Here is a 22,859-nt window from a genome sequence, read left to right as displayed (position 1 = left end):
TTCTTTTACAATAGTAAGAAATTACAAAAAAAAATTTTTTTTAAATAATGAGAAAGAAAAAATATTTAAAAAAAAAACTGGAAAATAAGGAAAGAAATAATGTTTTCGTTTTGCTCTTTTAAGATTAAATTCTAAAACAAGATAATTAGTTGAGATAATTTTTGGTTTCAAATTAACTTTTAAAATAAAGTATTTTTATTTGCTTTTTTAAATGAAATTCAAACAAAAATATTTTCTTTCTTCTATCAATTTTTCTGTGTTTTAGAAATAATGACTTTTTTTAAAATAAAAATCCTTTTTTTCTAAAGAAGTAGAAAATTAAAAGAAAGTAATAATAAAAATAATAAATTATGTAATTTAAATAAATAAATAATATTCAAAATTTATTGAATTGTTATAAATATTAAAATTACTGGTAATAATTTTTATTAGATATTATTTTTAGATTTAGATTTAAAGTTATTTCTCAATACATATATTTTTGGATTAATTTATTTTTTATTCCATTAAATATTTAATTATACCCCCCAAAATATGGAAAATTAAAAAACAAAAGTATAAATAAAATATAAATCTAAACGAGAAATTAACTATTTTTTGCTTTGTCAGATTAAATACCCAAATAAACAATAATTATTTTATATCATTTTCGTGCCTTTTCAAAATAAATTTTTTCGAAAAATAATTTTTTTGCTTTGTTAATTTAAATTTAAAAAATAATTAATATTTTCTTTCTTTTTTTAATTTTCCTGTACGTTTTAGAAATAACGCCTCTTTTGAAATTTAAATCTTCTTTTATTCAAAAGAAATAAAAAATTGAAAATAATAATAATAATAATAATAATAATAATAATAATAATAATAATAATAATAAATTATATATTTTAAATAAATAATTCTCAAAATTGTTACAAATAGTTAATAAAAAATTCAATTTTTTAATTTTAAATTTCTATAGAAACTGTGAGTAAAAAAATACGCATAAAACCAAAAAAGAAATTATTATGTTTAATATTTATGAAATTATTAACATTTTATAATTTAATTGGAAAAAATAACTTTAGGAAAAACCAATTTTTTCTTATTATCAAAAAATATTTCCTTTTTACTAATCTAATCTCATCTATTTTCTATTGACTCAAAAAATATTTTTCTTTCAAGAATAAAAAATATATATTTTCTAAGTTTGTATAAAAAATTAAGTTTTCTAAATAATTCCCCTCTAGAATTGGATATATTTTTTTAAACCGATTTACATTTCTATGACAAAAAATTGCTTTAAGCAAATTATAATGAATTTATTTTGAAAAATAATTTCTAATGATTCGAATTAGAAATATTGTAAAACTATTTTTCTTTTTAATCTATATTTTTGATGAGAATAAAATATTGAATGATAACTTTACCACTTATTACGGTGTATAAAAAGTTTAAGTTAAAAATTTTATGTAAAATTCAGGACATAATTATTTATTATTCAATTTTTCAATTTTCAAAAGATTAAAAATTATTGAATTACTGATTATTAAAGCACAAAATTTTCATAGAAATACAATTTCTTAAATTATCAATTGTTGAAGAATGAAATCTTTATAGAAAAAAAATTATCAAATTATTAATTATCAAAGAATAAAATTCATTTTTTTAAGAATAAAATTCTAATCCTTTTCTTAAAAAAAAAATTCTTTGAAATATAAAAAGATAATTTTGTAAAGAATAAAATTCCCATCATTTCTTAAAAAGAAATTCTATGAAATATAAAAAGATAATTTTGCAAAGAATGAAATCTTCATAGAAATAAAAAATCATTTAATTATTAAAGAATAATATTTTCAATTTTTCATAGAAAAAAAATTATCAAATTATTAATTAATAAAGAATAAAATTCTAATCCTTTTCTTAAAAAAAAATTCTTTGAAATATAAAAAGATTTTAAAGAATAAAATTTCCATAGGTACAAAAATTACCAAATTATTAATTATTAAAGAATAAAATTCCCATCCTTTCTTAACAAAAAATTCTATGAAACATAAAAAGATAATTTTAATTATTCAAGAATAAAATTTCCATGGAAATAAAAATTATTAAATTATTCATTATTAAAGAATAAAATTATCATCCTTTTTTTAAAAAAAATTTCTAAGAAATATAAAAAAATAATTGTCGAAAAAATAAATTAAAAAAGAAATTCTCCACATTTGTCGCTCATATCGATTAAGAAAACAAATTAAAAATAAACTTTAAAGAAAAAAAGAAAAAATTAAATGCAATACATCTGAATTTCTCCAAGCCTGCAAGCGGGGCAATATTTCAATTTGTTAATTAACATATGATCGGGTGAAAGTAAAAAAAATTACCAAACTGCAAATTTCTCTCATTCACATCCACATTAAAACTTCCTCCTCTCGTAAAAATGAAAATTCGTTTCACCTTTCTTTCTTTCTTTCTTTCTCTTTCTCGAGGCAAATATTTCGAGTATCGCTAATGGGTTAAGGTAATACCGGAAATTCAGAGATGGGCCTTATGAAAAAAATAGTTGAGGGTCTGGAGGGCCCCTGAGGGTCACAAGCTGGGGGCCTCATGCCTTCTCCTATACGTCTGTGTATTATATTTGTGTGCGCAATGTTAGTCCCCACTCTTGGGCCCACGGGGGGAACCTGGGGTCACATTCCAAGATGGCCGTGCCTCAGGAATGCAGTGGGTGCCTAAGACCGCCTGCCTCCCTCCTTTTTTATTAATCAATCCAATTTATCCGACCTTTTGAAAACAAACTCCTTTAGACTATTTTCGCCATTATTTTCTCGCGTGTTATTTTTCCACATTGTTCAAATAAAAAAAAAAAAAGGAAATTCCTGTTGCTCTTTTTTTTATTGGTGTTTTTTTTTTTGGTCCCCCGGAAACATGCGAAATTAATCGCTTTAAATGCTAGTCAATAATCACAGGTGTGTGATTTTTCGTGAAAAGAAAGAAAACGGAAAAAACGAAGAAGAGAGAGTGAGAAACAGAAACGAAGAAACAACAAGTGTCCAAGTGAAAAACGGTCAAGTGTTGTGTAGTGTGTGTGTTGCGCTAGAAGATCAACGAGTAGTAATAATAATAAGAAGAAGAAGAATTCTCCGCTGATCCAACTTTGGATCTTTATCTAATGGAACGGATGATGCCCAGTGAAAAGCATGCTACTTTCTCGTTTTAAACAATGTCTCATAGGGATATATCTGAGGTAAATTGTCACCGGTTATTTTTTGTGTGTCCCTCCATTTATTTCCAACGGTCAATATTCAATTTTTCTTTTGATACCAAAGTGAGGAGAGAAAAATCCGTTACGGATATCCGCACCTGAAAATAATAAAAAAAAAAAATCGTATCAATTCAAAAGTTTTTCAAGTACTGTAAATATTAATTTCTAAACTTTTTAAATTATTGAATTGTAAATTTTTTATTTGCAAAATTAGTGTTTTTGAATAATTTTGAATCACGGATTTAAGAGTAAATCTCCATTAATTGATGAAGACAGTTATGTGATTTTTATTTTTTTACATTCTTGACCTCAGTGAAGATACGCTCCAATAATAATTACACAGAATCTCTCCTCTCTTTTGAACAATTAATCTCATTTTAAGTAAATTTATTTCATTTTATTCAATAATAATGAAAATAGAAATTTCTTTTTTATTCATTATAAAAGTAGAAGATGAAAAATAGTTTTAAAATTCCAAAAAATTCATAAAAATTTAATTATAAAATTGACATTTTAAATAAAAATATTTTATTTAATAATAATGAAAATAGAAATTTCTTTTTTACTCATTATGAAAGTACAAAATGAAAAATATTTTTTAAATTCCAAAATGTTCATAAAATTTTATTATAATATTGACATTTTAAATAAAAGTATTAAGTTATCGAAAAAATAGTCAAAAATTAATTCTTTTTAATTATTAATTTGAGTAAATAAATTTTATTTTATTCAATAATAATAAAAGTAGAAATTTCTTTTCTATACTAATTCATCAAATTCGTAAAAATTCATTATAAAATTGATATTTTAAATAAAAATATTTAGTTATCGAAAATGAGACAGACATTAATTTTTTTTTAATTATTAATTGGAGTAAATAAATTTTCTTTTATTCAATAACAATAAAATTAGAAATTTCTTTTTTATACTAATTCATAAAATTCGTCAAATTTCATTATATAAATGACACTAGAAACTATTTTTTGAAATTTATTTTATAAATCAGTTCTTTTCTCCAATTAATATTTTTATTACTTTTTTTTATTTTTTATAATTTATATTTTTCATATTTTCCATTTTTATATTTTAAATTTTTTACTTTTATATTTTTTATTTTGCACTTTTATAATTTTTATATTTTTCATTTTATATTTTTATATTTTATACTGTTATATTTTTCATGTTTTGCATTTTTATTTTTTCTATTTTATACTTTTATATTTTTTACATTTTGTATTTTTATATTTTTTCTATTTTTGATTATATATTTTTCATCTATTTTGCATTTTTATATTTTTTATTTTGTATTTTTACATTTTATATTTTTATACTAACAGCTGCAAAATATAACCACACGTAATATTGTGACCATCCTGATAGTAAAATTGGTGTCAAAATTTTATTTGTGGTTTTACTTTTTGGCGTTTCATATATTTTTATATTCACTTTTTAAATTATTCAATTATTTCCTATCATTATTACAATTATTTACTTTGTTTAAAAGTAAATTATAATTTTACTATAGTTTCGGAGTGATTCAAGAAAATGAAAATTCCCTTCATTACAAAATTACAAATTTCAAAAACAAATTTTCAACTTTTCAGTTATTAAATAAAAATTACTGTACCAGAAGTTTATGAATATTTTATTAATGTAGGTACTAAATATTTAAAAAATTTAAAAACATTTAATAGAAAAATTAAGAAAATTATTAATTATTAAAAATTTTAAATCAATTAAATAAATTCCCAGAAGTATTATCAAGAAAATTTAAAATTGAATTAATGAAATAATTAAATTAGTCAAATTCCATTTAACGCTGGAAAATTTTATTTATTCCGAAATTAATTTCTTTTAAATTTAGTCAAAAAATTAAAAATTTCTTTATTAAAATTCAAAATCTATCTGAATTATAATTAAGTGGTGTTAAAATTACACCATTTCAAAGTAATTTAATAATTTTATAGTTAAAAATGAAAAATATTTTTTTCGACAAATTTAATTTTTATTTTAATATTCTAATTAAAGGAAATAATTAATCCACAATTTCTAAATAACAGCGAATCATATTTTAAACATTTTCATCTTCATCTGTAAATGGAGTTTACTTCAAAAATATTAAATTTCAATTTCTAATTATTTGCAATTAAAAATTACAATTTTCTTTTAATTACAATTGAAAGTATTATTGAAATTTTGTAAACATTTTTACTGTACACCCAGAGGAAAATTTTATTTAAACCAAATAAAATCTAATTTGAATAGAATAAAATCTTATTTGAATAGAATAAAATTTGGTTTGAACATAATAAAATTTTGTTTGATACAAATAAAATTTTGTTTGATCCAAATAAAATTTTGTTTGAACAGAATAAAGTTTTATTTGAACCGAATAAAATTTTATTCAAACCAAATAAAAAGTATAGTTGGCTCTGAGTCAAATGTACCTTTTTTCTGGGTGTATTTAATTTTTGTAATAGAATAATTGTAATTAATTTTTTTCATTTAAATTAATTATTAATTAATTACACGAAAGGTCGAGCCCGAAGGTACGTCGGCCTTGGCCGCTGGATCTCGAGTTTTATTCCTGGAGACGGTGCGTCGTAGCAATGCAGCATGTCAAAACGGAGATTACGCTCTAGCTGCTACTCTGTACACAGAAGCTCTCGCCCTAGATCCCATCAGTCATGTTCTTTATTCAAATCGATCGGCGGCTCGTCTCAAAATGGGAATGTTCGCCTTGGCCCTACAGGATGCAGTTAGAGCCACAGAATTGAGTCCCGAATGGCCGAAGGTAATTTTTCTCTCTCCATTTTCATCAGTTGCTCAGCAAATCCTGAAAAATATTTAAAATTATTATTTATTCTCTATAAATAAATTTTTATTTATTTTATTTATTCTCTATAAATGTTGACTCCTTGAGGGTCAACACAGAACTAATTATTATTTCTTTTTTTTTTTAGAGAGAAGATAAAAATTGTTTTTTTAGACAGAGGAAAAAAATTGTTTTCTTAGAGAGAAGATAAAAATTTGTTTTTTTTTCTTTACGGAAGTGGAAAATTAATTTGATCAATTAATTGATATTCTTTAGGCTTACTATCGTCAAGGCGTTGCTCTTCAGTGCTTGGGAAGACATGGAGAAGCCTTGGTTGCTTTCAGTGTTGGATTGGCAAGGGATCCATCGAATTGTCAATTGCTGTCGGGCCTCGTCGAAGCCTCCTTAAAATCACCGCTTCGTGTTACATTGGAACCGACGTTTCAACAGCTTCGAGCAATGAAACTGGACGAGTCGCCTTTTGTTGTCATCTCAGTGGTTGGACAAGAACTTTTGGGTGCCGGTCAATACAGAGCAGCAGCTGGAGTCCTCGAAGCAGCCTTATCAATCGGCTCTTGTAGTCTAAAATTAAGAGGATCAGTTTTCTCCGCCCTCTCCAGCGCTTATTGGGCTCTAAATTCACTGGACAAGGCTATTGGCTATATGCAACAGGACCTTGGTACGAAAAAAGCACTAAAATCCCTTAAAAACCGTAAACTATTTTCTAATCAATTTTTGAAAGACCCTAAACATTTTAAAGGTTCATATGATTCTATGAACTCTAAAGATGCTAAAGGTCTGAAAGATCCTAAAAATTCTGAAGATTCTTATGGTCCTAAAGATTCTAAAAGTTCTAAGAATTCTAGAGATTCTAAAGATCCTAAAATTCCCAAACATCCTAAAGATTCTAAAGGTCCTCAAAATTCTATAGATTTTTTTGGTCCTAAGAATTCTACTGCTTTTAAAGGTTTGAAAGATCCTACAAATTTTGAAGTTCCTAAAGATCCTAAAATTTCTAAGGATTGTATAGATTCTGAAGTCCCTAAAGATTCAAATAGTCCTAAAGTTCCTAAGGATTATAAAAATTCTAAAGGTTATCAATATTCTACAGACTTTAGTGGTCCTAAAGATCCAAATAGTCCTAAAGTTCCTAAGGATTATAACTAGATTCTAAAGGTTATCAATATTCTACAGACTTTAGTGGTCCTAATAATCCTAAAGATTATAATGATCCCAAGGGTTATACTGCTTTTAAAGGTTTGAAAGATTCTAAAAATTTTGAAGGTTCTGAAGATACTAGAGTTTCTACGGATTGTACAGGTTCTAAAGTCCCTAAAGATCCAAATAGACTTAAAGTTCCTAAGGATTATAAAGATCTAGAAGATCCTAATGATTCTAAAGGTTATTAATATTCTACAGATTTTAGTGATCCTAAACTCTAAGACGTTAAAGGTCCTAAAGATCCTAAAGATTTAAAAAAACATTCAGACTCTAGATTCCCTAAAGATCCAAATGGCCCTAAAGGATTCTTTCTATTTAGTTCCTAAGGATTCTAAAGATTCAAATGGTCCGAATGTTTCCAAAGATTCTAAAGATCCTAGAGATCCTAGAGATCCTACAGATTTCAGTGACCCTAAGAATCCTAAAGATTATAAAAGTTCTAAGGATTCAACTGATTTTTAAGGTTTTAAAGATCCTAAAGTTCCTAAGAATTGTATAGGTCCTGAAGTTCCTAAAGATTTTAATGATCCAATAGATCAAAAAATTTCTAAAGTACCAAAGGATTCTAAAGGTCCTAAAGATTAAAAAAAATTTAAAGATCTTAAAGATTAAAAAAATTCTGCAGATCCAAATGGTTTTTAAGTTCTTTAAGATTCTGATGATCCTAGAGATACTAAAGATTTTTAAAGGTTCTCAAGATTCTACAGATTTTACTGGTCCTAAGAATCCTAAAGATTACATTCAAAAACCCTAGAGTGGGGATAATTCAGCGTAGGCAGAAGGTTAATTAATGACTTTACCTAATAATTCTTTTAATTCTACACAGGAGTAGCAAGATCTCTGGGCGACACACAGGGCGAATGTCGAGCCCATGGAAATCTTGGTTCGGCCTACTTCAGCAAGGGAAGTTACAAGGAAGCATTAACAGCTCATCGTTATCAATTGGTCCTGGCGATGAAGTGCAAAGACACGCAAGCAGCAGCTTCAGCACTAACGAGTCTTGGCCACGTTTACACGGCAATTGGGGATTTACCGAATGCCCTAGCGTCCCATAAGCAGTGTGTCCAGCTCGTGAAGCAAATGGGCGATCGTCTCCAGGAGGCAAGGGAAATAGGAAACGTAGGCGCCGTTTATCTAGCAATGGGCGAATTCGAAAGTGCCGTCGATTGTCATACCCAACATTTACGAATAGCCAGAAGACTCAGCGATCGTGTCGAGGAGGCCAGGGCCTTCAGTAATCTAGGGTCGTCCCATCATTATCGTAGGAATTTCGGACAAGCAATGGCCTATCACGAGAATGTACTTCGAATCGCTCAGGAACTTGGCGATAGGGCAATTGAAACCAGAGCCTATGCTGGTCTGGGACATGCGGCCAGATGCGCCGGTTAGTGATTTGAAAGTCTGCGTCTGCTCATTGCAACAAGGCGTTCATTAATTATTAATTAATTTCTTCATTCATTCGTTACAAGAAAGTATTCTTTAGAAAATTGTATGACTTTTCTTTTAGGTGACCTAGCTCAAGCAAAACTTTGGCATCAGCGACAATTGGACGTGGCACTAACGACAAAAGATAAAGTTGCCGAGGGAAGAGCGTGCAGTAATCTTGGAATTGTTTATCAGCTGCTTGGGGAGCATGACGCGGCTCTAAAATTACATCAGGCGCATCTTGGAATTGCCAGAAGTTTGGGTGATAAAGCAGGAATGGGTAGAGCCTACGGAAACATTGGCAATGCGTACAATGCTCTGGGCTATTACGAGCAAGCTATTAAATACCACAAACAAGAATTAACAATAAGCAAAGAGGTATGCTAATTACGGATTCGACTTTATCAGCAATTAGTTGCATTATTAGATGTTTTCATTTTCACAAAAATCTAGAACCCAGTATAACCTACCTAAGATCCTACCTCTATAACTAACAAAAAAAAGGATCCTACCTCTAAGTAGAATTTTAGGTAAATTATACTGGATTGTATGGTAGATCGTCAAGATTATGGTACAGTGCATCAGAAATTGATTAATAGGGTGTAAATTTTCTCTCCCAATCAGGTAAACGACAGAAGTTCAGAAGCGAGTACACATGGAAATTTAGCAGTAGCCTATCAGGCGGTACAAGGCCACGAGGCTGCATTAAGACACTATAGGGTACATTTAGCAATAGCTAGAGAATTAAAAGACGCTGCGGGTGAGGCTTGTGCTCTGCTGAATCTCGCCAATTGCCTCTCGTCGCGAGGACGATTCGAGGAAGCTGTTCCCTATTACGAAAACTATCTAATGCTGTCTCAGGAATTACACGACGTCGAAGGTGAAGCAAAGGCTTGTCACTTTCTTGGCTATGCTCACTATTGCTTGGGAAATCATCGCGAAGCGGTCAGATATTACGATCAAGATCTAGCTCTGGCTAAGGATTTGCAGGACAAATCTGGAATGGGAAGAGCCTACTGTAACCTTGGACTTGCTCACTTGGCACTTGGAAATTTGGACACTGCGTTGGAGTGCCAAAAATATTATCTTGGTAACTAATCTTCTTTATTGAACATAATCTCCTTTTAATTTATCTATTACATATCATTTATCTCTTCTGTTTTTTAGCAATAGCCCATATGACAAAGCACTTCGCTGGTAAGTTCCGTGCTCTGGGGAATATCGGAGACTGTCTCTTGAAACTCGGAGAGACTGACGAAGCGATAAAGATGCATCAGAGACAACTGAATTTAGCTCGACAATCGGCTGACAGGAGTTTAGAGGCAGCAGCGTATGGAGCATTGGGAATTGCTCATCGAACAACGAGAAATTTGGATAAAGCTTTAGGTTTTCATACTCAAGAGTTAACGTTGAGACAAGAAGCCGGTGATTTGAGGGGCGAGTGTCGTGCTCATGGGAATTTGGGTGCTGTTCACATGGCTTTGGGACAATATACACACGCTGTTAAGTGCTATCAGGAACAATTGGAGAGAGCAAGAGAACTTGCCGATTCAGGTGTTGAAGCACAAGCTTTAGGTAATTTGGGAATAGCGAGACTGAATATGGCACATTATGAGGAGGCAATTGGATATTTCGAGCAACAATTAGCGACATTGGAACCACTGACAACTGGAACGGCTTTATTGGATAAAGCTAGAGCACTAGGAAACTTGGGAGATTGTTATGAAGCTTTGGGTGATCCTGATGAGGCGATCAAGTGTCATGAGCAGCAATTATCAGCGGCACTGAAATTACGTAGTATTCGTGATCAGGAGAGAGCTTATAGGGGACTTGGTAGGGCTCGAGAAGCTTCGGGTAATTTACAGGAGGCTTTGGTTTGTTTTGAGAAACGATTGGTCACTGCTCATGAAGTCGATAATCTGGAATTGAGAGGAGCGGCTTATGGTGATCTGGGCAGAGTCCATACAGCTCTTGGAAATCATGAACAAGCTGTAAGTTGTCTATCGCATCAGTTAGCCTTGGCGAGGGGTCTAGGGGATCGGGCCGGAGAAGCGGAAGCTGCAAGTGGACTTGGAGTTGTTCATCTCCTGATGGATGATCTCAATTCCGCTTTGCGTCATCATCAACTAGAATTGTCGATAGCGGAAAGTTTGGACGCGGCCGGTTTGCAGGCGAGAGCCTGCGCCAACTTGGGAGCCACTCATGAAGCTCTGGCCCAATTCGAAGAGGCAATTAGACTTCAGGAACAATCTTTGAGTCTAGCTGCTGCGGCTGGGGATCAAGTAGCAAGAGCTGCAGCTTTCTCGAGTCTTGGGCGTCTTCACCATTTGTGTGGTGATCTCTGCCGAGCGCTAAGTTATCTCCAATCGGGATTGTCTCTGTCCGAGGGTTTAGGTCGCAGAGAAGAGGCAGCTAGGCTCAGACATCGTCTAGGTTTGGTGCATTGGGAAGCTGGAGAGGCGACAATTTCTGTCGAACAACTTGAAAAAGCTGCGAGTCTACTAGAATCTTTAGATAATTCTTCGGCAAGTTTGGTGTATATTTGTGGTCAACCCAGCAGAAATGATCTACTTTCTCAAACATACAGAATGTTGCAAAAGGTCCTGGTGAACTTGAGTCGACCTGAGGAGGCCCTGAATTGGGCGGAACGTTCCAGACGAACAAAGAACAGTTTGGATGATGCGACTCATTATTCAGAGATTGTTGATAGACAAAGAGGAATTATCCTGTACTATAGTGAAGTAGAAAGCGAACTTCACGCCTGGTGTCTTGCTCCCGGTCGAGGATTGATACGATTCCATTCTACAATTCTAGAGAACGGTGTTGACTTAGAGAAGAGAGTTGCTCATGCTAGAGAAGCTCTTCTTGGCGAAACTAGTGACATAAATGAGGAGTGCGCAACAATTCCATCGAGAGGACATCATCTAAATGCTAGTTCTTACAGTCTAAGTAGTTTATTCAGCGTCGGTTCTGTAAGTTCCCGAGCTGGTAGTGTACGATGGGGAAGAGCAAAGGGTCCATCCTGGCAAGCACCTCAAGCAATTCAACACCTATACGACCTACTTCTAGCACCTTTCGAAGATCTTTTACCACCAACAAGAAAAGAATTGATCATGGTTGTGGAAAAATCGCTTTTCTTAGCTCCCTTACCAGCATTACAATCAACCACAAGTGAGGATTATCTGTGTGAGAGATTCTCCCTTCTAGTAGTACCTTCACTAGCAGCTCTTAAAAAACGTTCAAGAACCCCAATGCCCGAAGGTGGAGCAACTGTCGCCGCCTTAGTAGCAGGAAATCCAACACTACCAGACAAAGTTCGAGAAGATTTCGGCTGGCCTGAAAGTGTTTCCTCAGCCGAAACAGAAACTGGAATCGTCGCCGAACTCCTGGAGACGAGACCTTTGATTGGATCGGAAGCAACAAGATCAGCAGTCTTGAGATCACTACCAGATGCCGAATGCGTTCATCTAACAACTCCCATTCTGTGGGATTCACCAAATCTAGCTTTATGTGCTGATCAGAGCGAGGAACCACCAGAGAGACCAGAGTACCTAATCAATTGTGCTGATGTATCGAGATTAAAATTAACAGCCCGTTTGGTTGTTCTTTCCAGTGGACATTGTTGGAGTGGCGGGGACAATACAACAGTCACTACAGACGGAGTGGAAAAATTGACAAAAACTCTTCTTAATGCTGGTGCTCAATGTGTCTTAATTGGAATGTGGCCGGTACCACCAACAGCCGGTAGTATTTTACTCCGAGCATTCTACAGTGCAATGTTGCAAGGTGCAAGAGCATCAAGAGCATTAGCTGAAGCAATGCAAACTGTTCAACACACCAGGCACTTTGCTCATCCTATAAATTGGGCCGGATGGCTCCTTCTCGGAGGTGATGCTCGTTTGTCAAATAAGGTAAGAATCTCTAAAAAGGAAACTAAAAAAAGAACCCTTTCACCAGACAAAAGATAATAAAATTTTCCTTTCAGGTTGCTTTGATGGGTCAAGCTTTAGCCGAACTGCTACGAAGTGGTCCAGAGCAGAGTCGAGACGCTCTCCGTGTGACTTTGCATCTAGTGGAAAAATCCCTACAAAGAATACACTGCGGTCAAAAGAATGCGATGTACACCACCCAGAGGAGTATCGAAAATAAAGTTGGTTCAGCAACTGGCTGGAGGGAATTACTCATGTCAGTTGGATTTAGATTCGAACCGGCTGGCAATGGAATTCGACCATCGGTATTTTTCCCTCAAAGTGATCCAGAGGAAAGATTAACAAGATGTAGTGCTAGTTTGCAAGCTCTTCTTGGATTGGGTCCTGCCTCATTGCACGCTTTAGTTCGACTCCTACAGGTATGTTGTTAATGTTTATTTCCCAAACAAATGGAATTGCAATTAATGGTTTAATTTTAGGCGCCGGAAGTTGCGGAGGATGTTATTTCTGCAATGAGAAGAGCTAGCAGTGCAACCGAGGGTCATGAAGTTTCGTTACCGGTTCGCGTCTGGAGAGCTTCGGGTTCACACGAATTATTCGCAAGTTTGGGTTTCGATCTAATGGAAGTTGGTCAGTCGGAGGTTATCCTCCGAACTGGAAAACAGGCATCACGCAGGGCAGTGCAATTCGCTCTTCAAGCACTTCTAGCACTTTTCGGTGAGTAAATTATAAAAGTCTCTAAACTAAATGTTAAAAATTAATAGATTTAAAAAAATATTTATTATAGAAAATAATATTTATGGTTAAAAATTACTTTGGCAGTAAGAGTGAATAAATTTTCAGATACTCAAGAAGCGCCAAAGAGTCTTAGTCTTGACTCGGGAAGTTCTATGGAGAGCCTCGTTTCCGTTGCTCCAACCGACAAAAGTTTAACAGATCGTCCAAGATTAGGCGGTGCTTTTGCAAGCTATGTTCGACATCGTGGCGAGCCTGACGGAAAAACCACGGAGCCTTCCAACATCTCAGTATCGAGACAGTCGATCCAAAACGGCGGAGGTAGTACCCAAAAAAATGTTTACACCTATCACAACTTTTTCGAAACCAAACTTTTTCAAAATTAAACAATCTCTAATTTATTTTCAGGTGAATCAGACGCTGCATTCACTCCAAGTCCACCAATCGCAATGAATCTAAATCATCAGAAACGAATTAGAAACATATATTCCGATCAAAGCGCAAGACCTGGTTCAAGTTCAAGTAGTTCGGCAACAGATTGGGAAAATGGCCACGCCACCGTATTGAGAAGACAACCTCTACCTCCACTTCCCGTCACCGTACTAGAACGACTGAGTGTACGAACAGAAATTGGTAATGGTTCATCGAGAAAATTACGAAATTCATCAAATGAAGATTTAAAACCTCCAAAGGAATCGACCCAAACAAATGAAGCGATACCGCATAATTTACGTAATGTCGCAACATCATTGACAAGTTTAACACGTGAATTAACGCCAACAATATCAGAGGTTTATCATGAACGAAATTTAGGTTTGGGTCTTGCTCCATCGCTCTCGAAACTTCTCGAGGACGTGGATTCAGTGCCTGAGACGGAGCAAAATCAAATGAGAAGAACGGCACAACCACAAAATTGGTTACACAACGAGACTGAATTATGTCGGCGCGATGAAGCCGATGGAAGATCAATTGCTGAATCCCAATGTAGCGCGACAAGTTCTAATAAAATACATAGAAAAGCGCCTCCACCTCCAGTATAAATTATTATTTATGACATATTTATAAGAAGACAAGAAACAAAAAATTGAAAAAAATATTGTTAATTATTATGTTGACAATATTACTTAAGATATATGTAAGATATTGTTTTATATTATTAGCAGTGAAAATAAAGTTGGCTAATTTCTTGCCACATTAATCTGTCGTTTGTTTTTATTTTATTGGTTTTTTCTTTTTAAATTCTGTATATTAAAAAAAAAGTTCCAAAGATCCTACAGATTCCAAAAATGTTGAAGGTCCTACAATGCCTAAAGATTCTAAAGGTTCTGTAGATATTTCAAATCTTGTAGGTTCTGCAGATTCTAAAGATCATAAAGGTTCCAAGGATCCTAAAGATTCTAAAGATACTAATGATTTTAAAGATCCAAAAGGTTCTAAAGTCCCTAAAGAATCTAAAGGTTCTGAAAAGCCTAAAGACTTCAAAGGTCCTAAAGATTCTGAAAGTCCTTAAGATTCCAAAGGTTCTGAAGACCCTACAGATTCTAGAGGTCCTAAGAATTTAAGAGATCATAAAGGTCCTAATGATTCTACAGATTTTAAAGATCTTAAAGACCTTAAATAATTTAAAGTTCCTAAAGATTTTAAAGGTTCTATAAATTTTAAAGACCTTGAGGGTTTTTAAAATCTGAAAGGACTTAAAGGTTCCACAGATTCTAAAGTTCCTAAAGGTCCTACAGATTATAAAACACTACAAAGTTCTAAAGATCCTAACAGGTCAAAATTAATGACGGTTGTAAATCTAAATATAAAAATCCAAAATGACTTTGATCTGCATTTATAATTTTCTAGATATAAAAAAAATAAACGATAAATTTAATGATTCACTTAATTAGTAAATTACATGACGATGAATTCCAGTTTAATGAAAGAAAATCTTCAACGATTTGCGGTAGAAAAATTTATATTTTAAAATATGTTTTAGTATAATTTCAAATGACCAGTTACTTTGTCAATTTTTTCAAAATGTCCCGGACCAACTGCACACACAGTTTTACTTCCTCTTGCAATTTGCGTACGTCCTGCATCTTGTATCACATTTGTAATGATGCCCAAAGACTTTGCGTGTTTGTAAACTTCCACTAATCCCGTTTCATCATCAACCTGAATAAATGATTAATTATTAAAAATAATAAATAAAAAAATAAATAAATAAAAATTATGAATTATTAAAAAAAAGCTTATTACTTGTACTGTTATTTTTTTCTGACCGCAATCTTCCCAGGCTTCTAAAATTTCAGGTGTTTTCAAACCAATTTTGTACGATGCCACAGCAGCGTGAGCACATTGAGCAGCAGCTTTTCCTTTTCCCATTTTTAAATCTTTTCTTATTACCAAAACCATTTTATAATCGTCATCGTCAGTAGAATTTATTGTCATTTTCTGTAATGAATAAATAAAAATTTAACTTCTTTCCTTTTCTGTTTATACTTTGAGGTTATGCTTAATATTGAATCTACAATATCCTAAATTATGTATTTGTTTTTTTATAACAAAAAGGAAAAAATAGTTTCTACTTACGGGAAATTTAACATTTTCATTAGACCTTTCGTTACAATTTTTCTTTAAAAATAACGAATAAACACTATAGGCGAATATAATCGCGTATGGTATTCCAACTTTTGGATCAAGCAAACTTTCAAATGCTGAACGTATGAATTCCATTTTTCTCTTTGTTTAGGTAGATAATTAATAGCACAAATTCAGTTTCTTGAGTTATTAAATTTTACCAAATGACTTTTAATTCATTTTTGTTTATTTATTCACAGAATCGTGAAAATCGTTTATGCCGCAATCCGCATGGGTACAATTCAGGGTTAGGTAGGTATATAAATCATTGAACCACGTGGGTAATTTTAGTACACTATTTTACCGAAATATTTACGTGAACAAAAAATTAGAAATTTATTCTTAAAATCTCTATAAAAAAAAGGAAAAAAAATTTGATTTTTATATAAAACTAAATATTGATGAAAACTAATAATTGATGACTAATAAATAAAAACTAATTATTAAATGAACTTAATGCACAAAGTGGTACGTGTAACCTAACCTTATCCGAAATGTGATAGTGCTTATTTTTTGATTATACAATATGTTTTCGATTAGTTATAAATTATAATTGTTTAATTATTTGGTAGGAAGTATTTATGGTTTACTATAAGAAAAAAGGCAGTGAAAATCGTGAAGTGAGAATTAATTTCTATTCGGATCATCACGTAATTTTGAGGTTATAATACATTTCAGTCCAAAAGCAGTAATATTTTTGAATAAATATTTAATATTTTGATATTTTGAAAGTCATCTATGTGTTTAATAACTATCTTATGAAGTTTTCTTATTTTTACCAGTAGAAAAAAGTGTAAATATTAATTAATGACAACTGCTAAATTACAAACCGGTTTTTTTGTCAAAATTCCCAACAGATAATTTATAAATATTTAATTATAAATTTAAATCTAATTTTATAGTTCATTTTTTGTCCAAATGTTTCTGAATGATAAACTTCAAATTTTTATTCTTAAGACAAATCAATAATTTATTAAAACATTTTTAATGGGAATTATTTCGTTCAATTGAACGTTCGAAAGTTGTGGATCATAAATTTTATCCGGATTTTATCTAATTTTAGTTTGATTTTATTTTTAGTTTAATTTTAATCTAACATTTGAGTTTAATTATAAATGAGAGGCTCAAGTCCGCAAGGTTTTTTGAAAGTGAAAAATCAAGACAGAATTTTTTTCGAAGTTAAATCTCTAAATTTTATGAGCATAATAAGTAACATTGTTACTTAAAAGTCATTTGCTCAAAAATAACAGCAACTTGAAGCCAAAACAAAATAAATGATCGCATTATTTTTTGATTTTCGTTTTTGAAACCCTTGCGGACTTTAGCCCCATAAATAAAGTTTAAAACAAATTTTAAAAAACGACAAATTTTTCCAGATAAGCAGAGAGGAAAAAAATGACGGCAATATTAGGTGGTGGTCTCTCAGGATTGAGTGCAGCTTATTATGCCCTTGAAAATCCAAAATTAGGATCCGTCGTCTTATACGAGGCCACAAACAGATTGGGAGGTTGGGTATGGACGAAAAAATCCCCCAACGGAGGAATCTTTGAACAGGGACCAAGAACAATTCGACCACACGGCGATCCGGGAAAGAATACATTAAAATTAGTAGACGCCTTAAAATTGGATCATAAAATTTTATCAATACCAGTAAATCATCCAGCAGCAATAAACAGATTAATCTACATCGATAAAAAATTACACGTCCTACCAATTTCACTGAAACCTCTATTCAGAACATGTCCACCATTCAAACGTCCTCTATTAAAAGCCATTTGGAATGAACTAAACACACCGTCAATTACCCTAATAGACGAAAGTGTCTACGATTTTATAGAACGACGACTCGGTAAAGATATAGCCGACAATGTTATTAGTCCGATAATCTGTGGAATATGTGCCGGCGATGCAAAACAAATAAGCGTTAATTTCCTGATGCCAAAATTATTCCAGATAGAGCAAATGCATGGTTCGATATTTAAAGGATTACTGAAGGAGAGAATGATAAATAGTGGGAGGAAAACGAAGATGACACCAAATAAGATGGCTCTGAAACATCCACTCGATATGGATTCAGTGGATCGTGCAGTGAAAGAAAAATGGGCTATTTGGACACTTGAAGGTGGATTGGAGCAGTTGCCTCAAAAATTAGCTGATGATTTATATTCCAGAGATGTTAACATTCATATGGAAAGTGAATGTCAAGAATTAACGTTCCATTCGGATTGTGTTGAATTAAAATCGGGGGGTGAGACGAAAAAATTCGAACGTATCATTTCGAGTTTACCGGCTAAAAATTTAGCAGCATTGGTTAAAAAACAACATCCTGATTTGGCATCCGAGTTGGAGGGAATACCAACGGTCACTGTTGGTATTGTTAATCTGGAATTTCCTCGAGAAGTTGTAGTTGGAGATGCTTTTGGATTTCTTGTACCACCTCAAGAGGGACTACCAATTTTGGGAACTATTTTCGATTCCTGCGTGTCTCCACAAGAAAATACGGTGAGTTTCTTTTGTTCGATATTTTACTAGCAGGGCTCGAACCAGTGAAAGTATTTTAAATTACGGACTTTACGGACCTAAAATGAAAAATTATGGACCAATTACTGACAAAAATTTTACTGTACTAGAGGCAAAAAATATTTTAAAAAAAAAAGAATTTTGTAGATAAATTAAATCATTTTCTAAATAGGTCTTTACTGTAATGTTGGGTGGAGCATGGTTCGAAGAATATTTCGGAACAAATCCAAGTGAGGAGCATTTATTGAAAGTTGCGCTGGAGCAATTGAGAACGATATTAAATATTGTTGTACCTCCGATTGGAAGTAACGTGTCGATTCTGAGGAATTGTATTCCACAATATATCGTCGGCCATGAGGTGAGGATGAATCGTATTAAAAATTACATTGAAGAACATAAAATACCTTTAGGATTGTGTGGCTCTTCCTATGAGGGTGTTGGAGTAAACGATGTTATTTTGTCAGCAAAAAATGCCGTGTCCAATATTAACTAGTTGTCTGTGTTATTTTTTCATAAGAACTAATACTAATTCTTCGATTATAAAAAAATTGTACAGAAGCATTTTTACTAATAAATCTACTTTAAGTTCAAGAAACATTTTCTTTCTCACACATTCAAAATTTTAATTATAAAATTAGGTTGCTACAAAAATTGTAATTCCTTTTTCCCAGACTTTCAGAGAGAATTTTGATATTTTCCTCGATCACTATAAAAAAACAAATTCGCAAGGAGTTTAATTAATAAAAATAGTGAGTTTTTAAAAAACAATTAATATTAATTAATAAAAATAGTGAGTTTTTAAAAAACAATTGTCATCCAAATAAATTGAAAAATCAGTATTCTTTTTCATTCTATCGTATATTAAAAACAAAAAGTACATAAAAAATTATTCTTAATTCTCCTAATTGACATTTTGCACTCAATACATATACAATTGAAGAAAAAAATGTTTGCTCCTTGTATAAATACAAATTGATCAGAAATTTTTTTGCGCAAATTGATTTTGTTTTAAAACTATCATATAATATTAATTACTAAACAGGTACTTGTTTGTCATGGCAATTTGTATATAAAAATGTTGTGTTCTATTTAAAATACTGCGATTTAAAGAAATAGAGAAAAGAATCCCTGACGATGAGTATTTTTTTTTTTTTTTTTTTTTTGAACGTAGATAAATAAATAGATGAAAAAAAGTCTTCCCTTTATGTTTAGCTTTATCAGGATCTTCAGTGGAAGTTTTCGAAGTTGCAGAAGACCTTATTCTGTTAGAAAAAAAAATTAACTGAATATTTCGATTTGTTTTTTTTTCAATTTCACTAACTACGCAATAAAAGTTTCAAACAAAAGACAAAGAAAAAAAAAAGGAAAAGAAAATATTGCAATTGTGCACACATACACATGCTGCACTGGTGAATATAAATTTTTTTTTAATTATTTCAAAGAAATCGAGTAATTATTTAAATACTAATTAGGCGGGTTAGGATGACCAACTAAAAATTGATTTTCGAGTATTTGTCCCACGAAATTATTTTTAATACTCCCGTTAATTTTTCTTTCTAAAATTTTTTATTTATAGAAAATAAAATTTAATTAATAAAATTTGGTAAATGAAATTTATTTAATAAAATTTCGCAAATAAAATATAATAATTACAGTTAATTGAATACAATTTTAGTCAAATACTCGAAATTCAATCGATTAGCTATGAGTATAGGTCAGAAATAATGCGTAATCTACATGCCAAAGGCATTAGTTTTATTTCAGCAATTTATGCGCATAACAATAACCATAAATTGTTTGTTTTTTATAAAATAATTTGCAACTATTCATATTATTTTTACTAAAACATTCTACTTGCGAAATGTAACCAAAAAAAAAGAATCTTTTACTAACAATAACAAAACGTAGTTTCAATTTTATATGAGAAAACAAAAAAGAAATGCAACCGCATTTAATATAAACGAAAAAAAAGACAATATGAGTCCAGATGAAAAATTCTACTAGAAAAATTATCTTATATTATTTTTTTTTATCTTTTAGATTTGAAGACATTTTTTTCGTATTTTTTTTTAAAATTATATTTATTTGTATTGCAGAAAGCATTCAGCCTTGATTCGACCTTCAAAGTCATTCAAAATAACTTATTTCAACTATTCTTGCAATCAATACTCATAAACTTTCAACAAATCAAGATCTCAATGAGATAAAATAAAGAAATAATTTAAAACAAACATTAAGCAGTCTTTCAGTTTAAAATTATACCCTAGAAAAAACTAATTTCTTTTATCCATCACCCAAAAAAAAAAAAAAATATCTATTCAAATTATCAACAGATATAAATGAAATAAAGTAACTATCATTTATATAATAGACAAAATAATAATTGAAAAATTGTTTACTTTTTTAAAAATAAAAAATTAAAATAATATGCAATATGTTGTAGTTTCTAAATGAGAATTTTAAACATTTAGCAGCATTTTTCTCAATGATTCTTTGTATAAGAAAGAAAAAAGAAACTAACTTTCATGCGCTGAAAAATATTACGTGTCATACGCAATTAAAGAAAGAAACGATATCTTGATAAGTTATCGAATAATATATAGAAGAAAAAAAAATATTCAAGGTAGTAGTTGAATTTCGATATTTTAAGGAAAAAAAATCGATATAAAGGAAAAATATATAGGAATGATGTTACGTAAAAAAAACCACTAGAGAAACAAAAATATCTAAAATGCAAGCATTATATGAGAGCATTTTTCACTGATTGACAGTACCTGCATATTTAACCTCATCAAAAGCTTTTCTCGCTTTCTTTAGTTCTTCATTCATTGTGAGTAAATCTTTTACTCTGGCATATTTTCTCGCATCTTTTCTAACTGAAAGAGGCAAATTTCATTTATTTTTATTAATTAATTCATTAAAAAGCGGATTTAACAGAAAGCAAAGTTTTAATCGAATTAGATTCGAAATCAGGTCTCGGATCGACTTTAAGAAGCAAAAAAAATTGTATTAAAAAAATCGACACCGATTAAAGCAGACATTGTAAAAATTAGAAAGCAAACTAAAAATTAGCAACTAAAATCAAGAAACTCACCTAAAAATACGATATCCTCAACTTGTACTCTACCAGTGCGACCAATTTCCATTGCACGATGTGTCATTTCAGTGATAAATTCGATTACAAGATCTTCCAATAGATCAACACTTTCTGTATAAGGATTCTGATCGTCTCCGAAACCGTACATCATACATCTTAATTCCTTTGAGAATAAACGCTTACGACCTCCTGGTAATGTCCCTCCTATCGCTATCTCCGTCTCCTCATCTTCAAACTAAATTATTTTTTTTATTGTAAAAGTGCCTTAATAAACATCAACTATACTAACAAATTAAGAAACAACCAAAAAATACCAATTTCTCAAATGAATATAAACACTCAGCCAAAGGTTTGCTAATAATTCGTTATTTTTTACTAATTTCGGAAGCAAACGTCAACCAACAGTTTATTAATAATTAGTTATTTTTAACTAAAAATTTAGATTTAGAGAGAAGATTGTTATCATACTAACAAGATTGTTCTTATATTAACAATCTTGTTATCATATTGACAAGACTGTTATTATAAGGCTTTCCTTATTATAATAACAAGATAATGATTATTATTATACCATATTAACAAGATTAAAATTTCGTTAAAAAAAAGGAAAAACTAATTTCATCAAGTTAAATCAGTAAACAGTGTAATTTTTAGAAAACAGAGAAAAGAAGAGATGAAAGATTAAGAGGTTATGACGGTGGTAAAAACCTAACCTCAAAAAACGAATATTATATATGTAAAGGAAAGCTAATTATATATGCGAGAAATGATTGTAATGATTGCGAAAATACGATAAACATGTCGAGATAAGAAAAAGCAAAAAGGAATCGATTTTGAAGAAGGGAACTTATAATAAACTCACTTGTTCGAAGCCCTCTTCTGCGGCCATTATTATTTACACCTTTACACCAAATCCAAATCAACGAAACGTCAAAGAAAAACAGCGATTTCTCTACTCCAAATCAAGATTAAACGACAAAATTAAACATGCAATCCACGTAATCAAATCCGGTTTGCGTGTTTTAGCGTGCTTAAAATATCCCTTTCTCTCTCTCTCTCTCTTTCTCTTTCAAGCAGAATTTCTAATACTCATTTTTAGCGAAAAAAAAGTATATGAACGATAACAAGCCAAAATCAGCTGATCAACTTGAAAATTTTTGAGATGGCCTTGCTAGTTTCGATAAAGCGCGCACGCTCGAAAATTTCTCTCTCTCTTTCTACTTTCTGTCCCGCTAAATTATTCCAACTCATTGC

At 31.3% G+C, this 22,859-nt stretch overlaps 4 protein-coding genes across 9 annotated transcripts; 2 read left to right on the top strand and 2 right to left on the bottom strand.

The window, feature by feature from the left end:
* The first annotated feature begins 3,049 nt into the window (after positions 1–3,049).
* On the top strand, positions 3,050–14,561 carry LOC122506229 (tetratricopeptide repeat protein 28). The gene is made up of 11 exons (XM_043618300.1): positions 3,050–3,220; positions 5,775–6,032; positions 6,330–6,732; positions 8,101–8,658; positions 8,782–9,077; positions 9,324–9,789; positions 9,867–12,610; positions 12,685–13,047; positions 13,108–13,345; positions 13,472–13,684; positions 13,772–14,561. The coding sequence occupies exons 1-11, from the start codon at positions 3,197–3,199 to the stop codon at positions 14,401–14,403; spliced, it is 6,195 nt and encodes a 2,064-aa protein (XP_043474235.1). The 5' UTR covers positions 3,050–3,196; the 3' UTR covers positions 14,404–14,561.
* A 744-nt stretch (positions 14,562–15,305) lies between these two features.
* LOC122506228 (peptidyl-tRNA hydrolase 2, mitochondrial-like) lies at positions 15,306–16,229 on the bottom strand. Its single transcript, XM_043618299.1, has 3 exons — positions 15,941–16,229; positions 15,608–15,802; positions 15,306–15,523 (listed from the first exon to the last, which is right to left on the bottom strand). Exons 1-3 carry the CDS (start codon positions 16,082–16,084, stop codon positions 15,341–15,343), a joined length of 522 nt encoding a protein of 173 aa, XP_043474234.1. The 5' UTR covers positions 16,085–16,229; the 3' UTR covers positions 15,306–15,340.
* A 112-nt stretch (positions 16,230–16,341) lies between these two features.
* Positions 16,342–19,099, top strand: LOC122506227 (protoporphyrinogen oxidase). 5 transcript variants are annotated; one of them, XM_043618295.1, is made up of 3 exons: positions 16,342–16,456; positions 17,365–18,490; positions 18,681–19,099. In XM_043618295.1, exons 2-3 carry the CDS (start codon positions 17,384–17,386, stop codon positions 18,999–19,001), a joined length of 1,428 nt encoding a protein of 475 aa, XP_043474230.1. In that variant the 5' UTR covers positions 16,342–16,456; positions 17,365–17,383; the 3' UTR covers positions 19,002–19,099. The 5 variants fall into 5 exon arrangements, with proteins under 5 accessions (XP_043474230.1, XP_043474229.1, XP_043474231.1 ...); XM_043618294.1 differs by lacking the exon at positions 16,342–16,456 and adding an exon at positions 16,465–16,649; XM_043618296.1 differs by lacking the exon at positions 16,342–16,456 and adding an exon at positions 16,465–16,676.
* Positions 19,100–19,672: 573 nt separating this feature from the next.
* Positions 19,673–22,730, bottom strand: LOC122506226 (transcription initiation factor TFIID subunit 13). Of its 2 annotated transcripts, XM_043618293.1 has the most exons (4): positions 22,468–22,729; positions 21,603–21,840; positions 21,283–21,384; positions 19,673–19,770 (listed from the first exon to the last, which is right to left on the bottom strand). In XM_043618293.1, exons 1-4 carry the CDS (start codon positions 22,492–22,494, stop codon positions 19,766–19,768), a joined length of 372 nt encoding a protein of 123 aa, XP_043474228.1. In that variant the 5' UTR covers positions 22,495–22,729; the 3' UTR covers positions 19,673–19,765. The 2 variants fall into 2 exon arrangements, with proteins under 2 accessions (XP_043474228.1, XP_043474227.1); XM_043618292.1 differs by lacking the exon at positions 19,673–19,770 and having other exon boundaries at positions 20,243–21,384; positions 22,468–22,730.
* Between the last annotated feature and the right edge of the window lie 129 nt (positions 22,731–22,859).

Source organism: Leptopilina heterotoma, unplaced genomic scaffold (genome assembly GCF_015476425.1).
Source record: "Leptopilina heterotoma isolate Lh14 unplaced genomic scaffold, ASM1547642v1 Lhet_4, whole genome shotgun sequence".
NCBI classification, from domain to species: domain Eukaryota; kingdom Metazoa; phylum Arthropoda; class Insecta; order Hymenoptera; family Figitidae; genus Leptopilina; species Leptopilina heterotoma.
This window is presented reverse-complemented; position numbering and strand designations above follow the sequence as displayed.

What these genes read in the sequence shown, in the direction of transcription:
- LOC122506229 (XM_043618300.1), top strand. Translation starts at nt 3,197, where the DNA reads ATGTCTCATAGGGATATATCTGAG. An exon ending in ATGCTCGTTTGTCAAATAAG is followed by an intron (nt 12,611 to 12,684) that starts GTAAGAATCTCT and finishes TTTTCCTTTCAG; the next exon opens with GTTGCTTTGATGGGTCAAGC. An exon ending in CTTTAGTTCGACTCCTACAG is followed by an intron (nt 13,048 to 13,107) that starts GTATGTTGTTAA and finishes GTTTAATTTTAG; the next exon opens with GCGCCGGAAGTTGCGGAGGA.
- LOC122506228 (XM_043618299.1), bottom strand. Translation starts at nt 16,084, where the DNA reads ATGGAATTCATACGTTCAGCATTTGAAAGTTTGCTTGATCCAAAAGTT. An exon ending in ATGAAAATGTTAAATTTCCC is followed by an intron (nt 15,803 to 15,940) that starts GTAAGTAGAAAC and finishes TATTCATTACAG; the next exon opens with AAAATGACAATAAATTCTAC. An exon ending in AGAAAAAAATAACAGTACAA is followed by an intron (nt 15,524 to 15,607) that starts GTAATAAGCTTT and finishes TCATTTATTCAG; the next exon opens with GTTGATGATGAAACGGGATT.
- LOC122506227 (XM_043618295.1), top strand. Translation starts at nt 17,384, where the DNA reads ATGACGGCAATATTAGGTGGTGGTCTCTCAGGATTGAGTGCAGCTTAT. An exon ending in TGTCTCCACAAGAAAATACG is followed by an intron (nt 18,491 to 18,680) that starts GTGAGTTTCTTT and finishes TTTTCTAAATAG; the next exon opens with GTCTTTACTGTAATGTTGGG.
- LOC122506226 (XM_043618292.1), bottom strand. Translation starts at nt 22,494, where the DNA reads ATGGCCGCAGAAGAGGGCTTCGAACAA. An exon ending in CAGAAGAGGGCTTCGAACAA is followed by an intron (nt 21,841 to 22,467) that starts GTGAGTTTATTA and finishes AAAATAATTTAG; the next exon opens with TTTGAAGATGAGGAGACGGA. An exon ending in TGAGGATATCGTATTTTTAG is followed by an intron (nt 21,385 to 21,602) that starts GTGAGTTTCTTG and finishes TGCCTCTTTCAG; the next exon opens with TTAGAAAAGATGCGAGAAAA.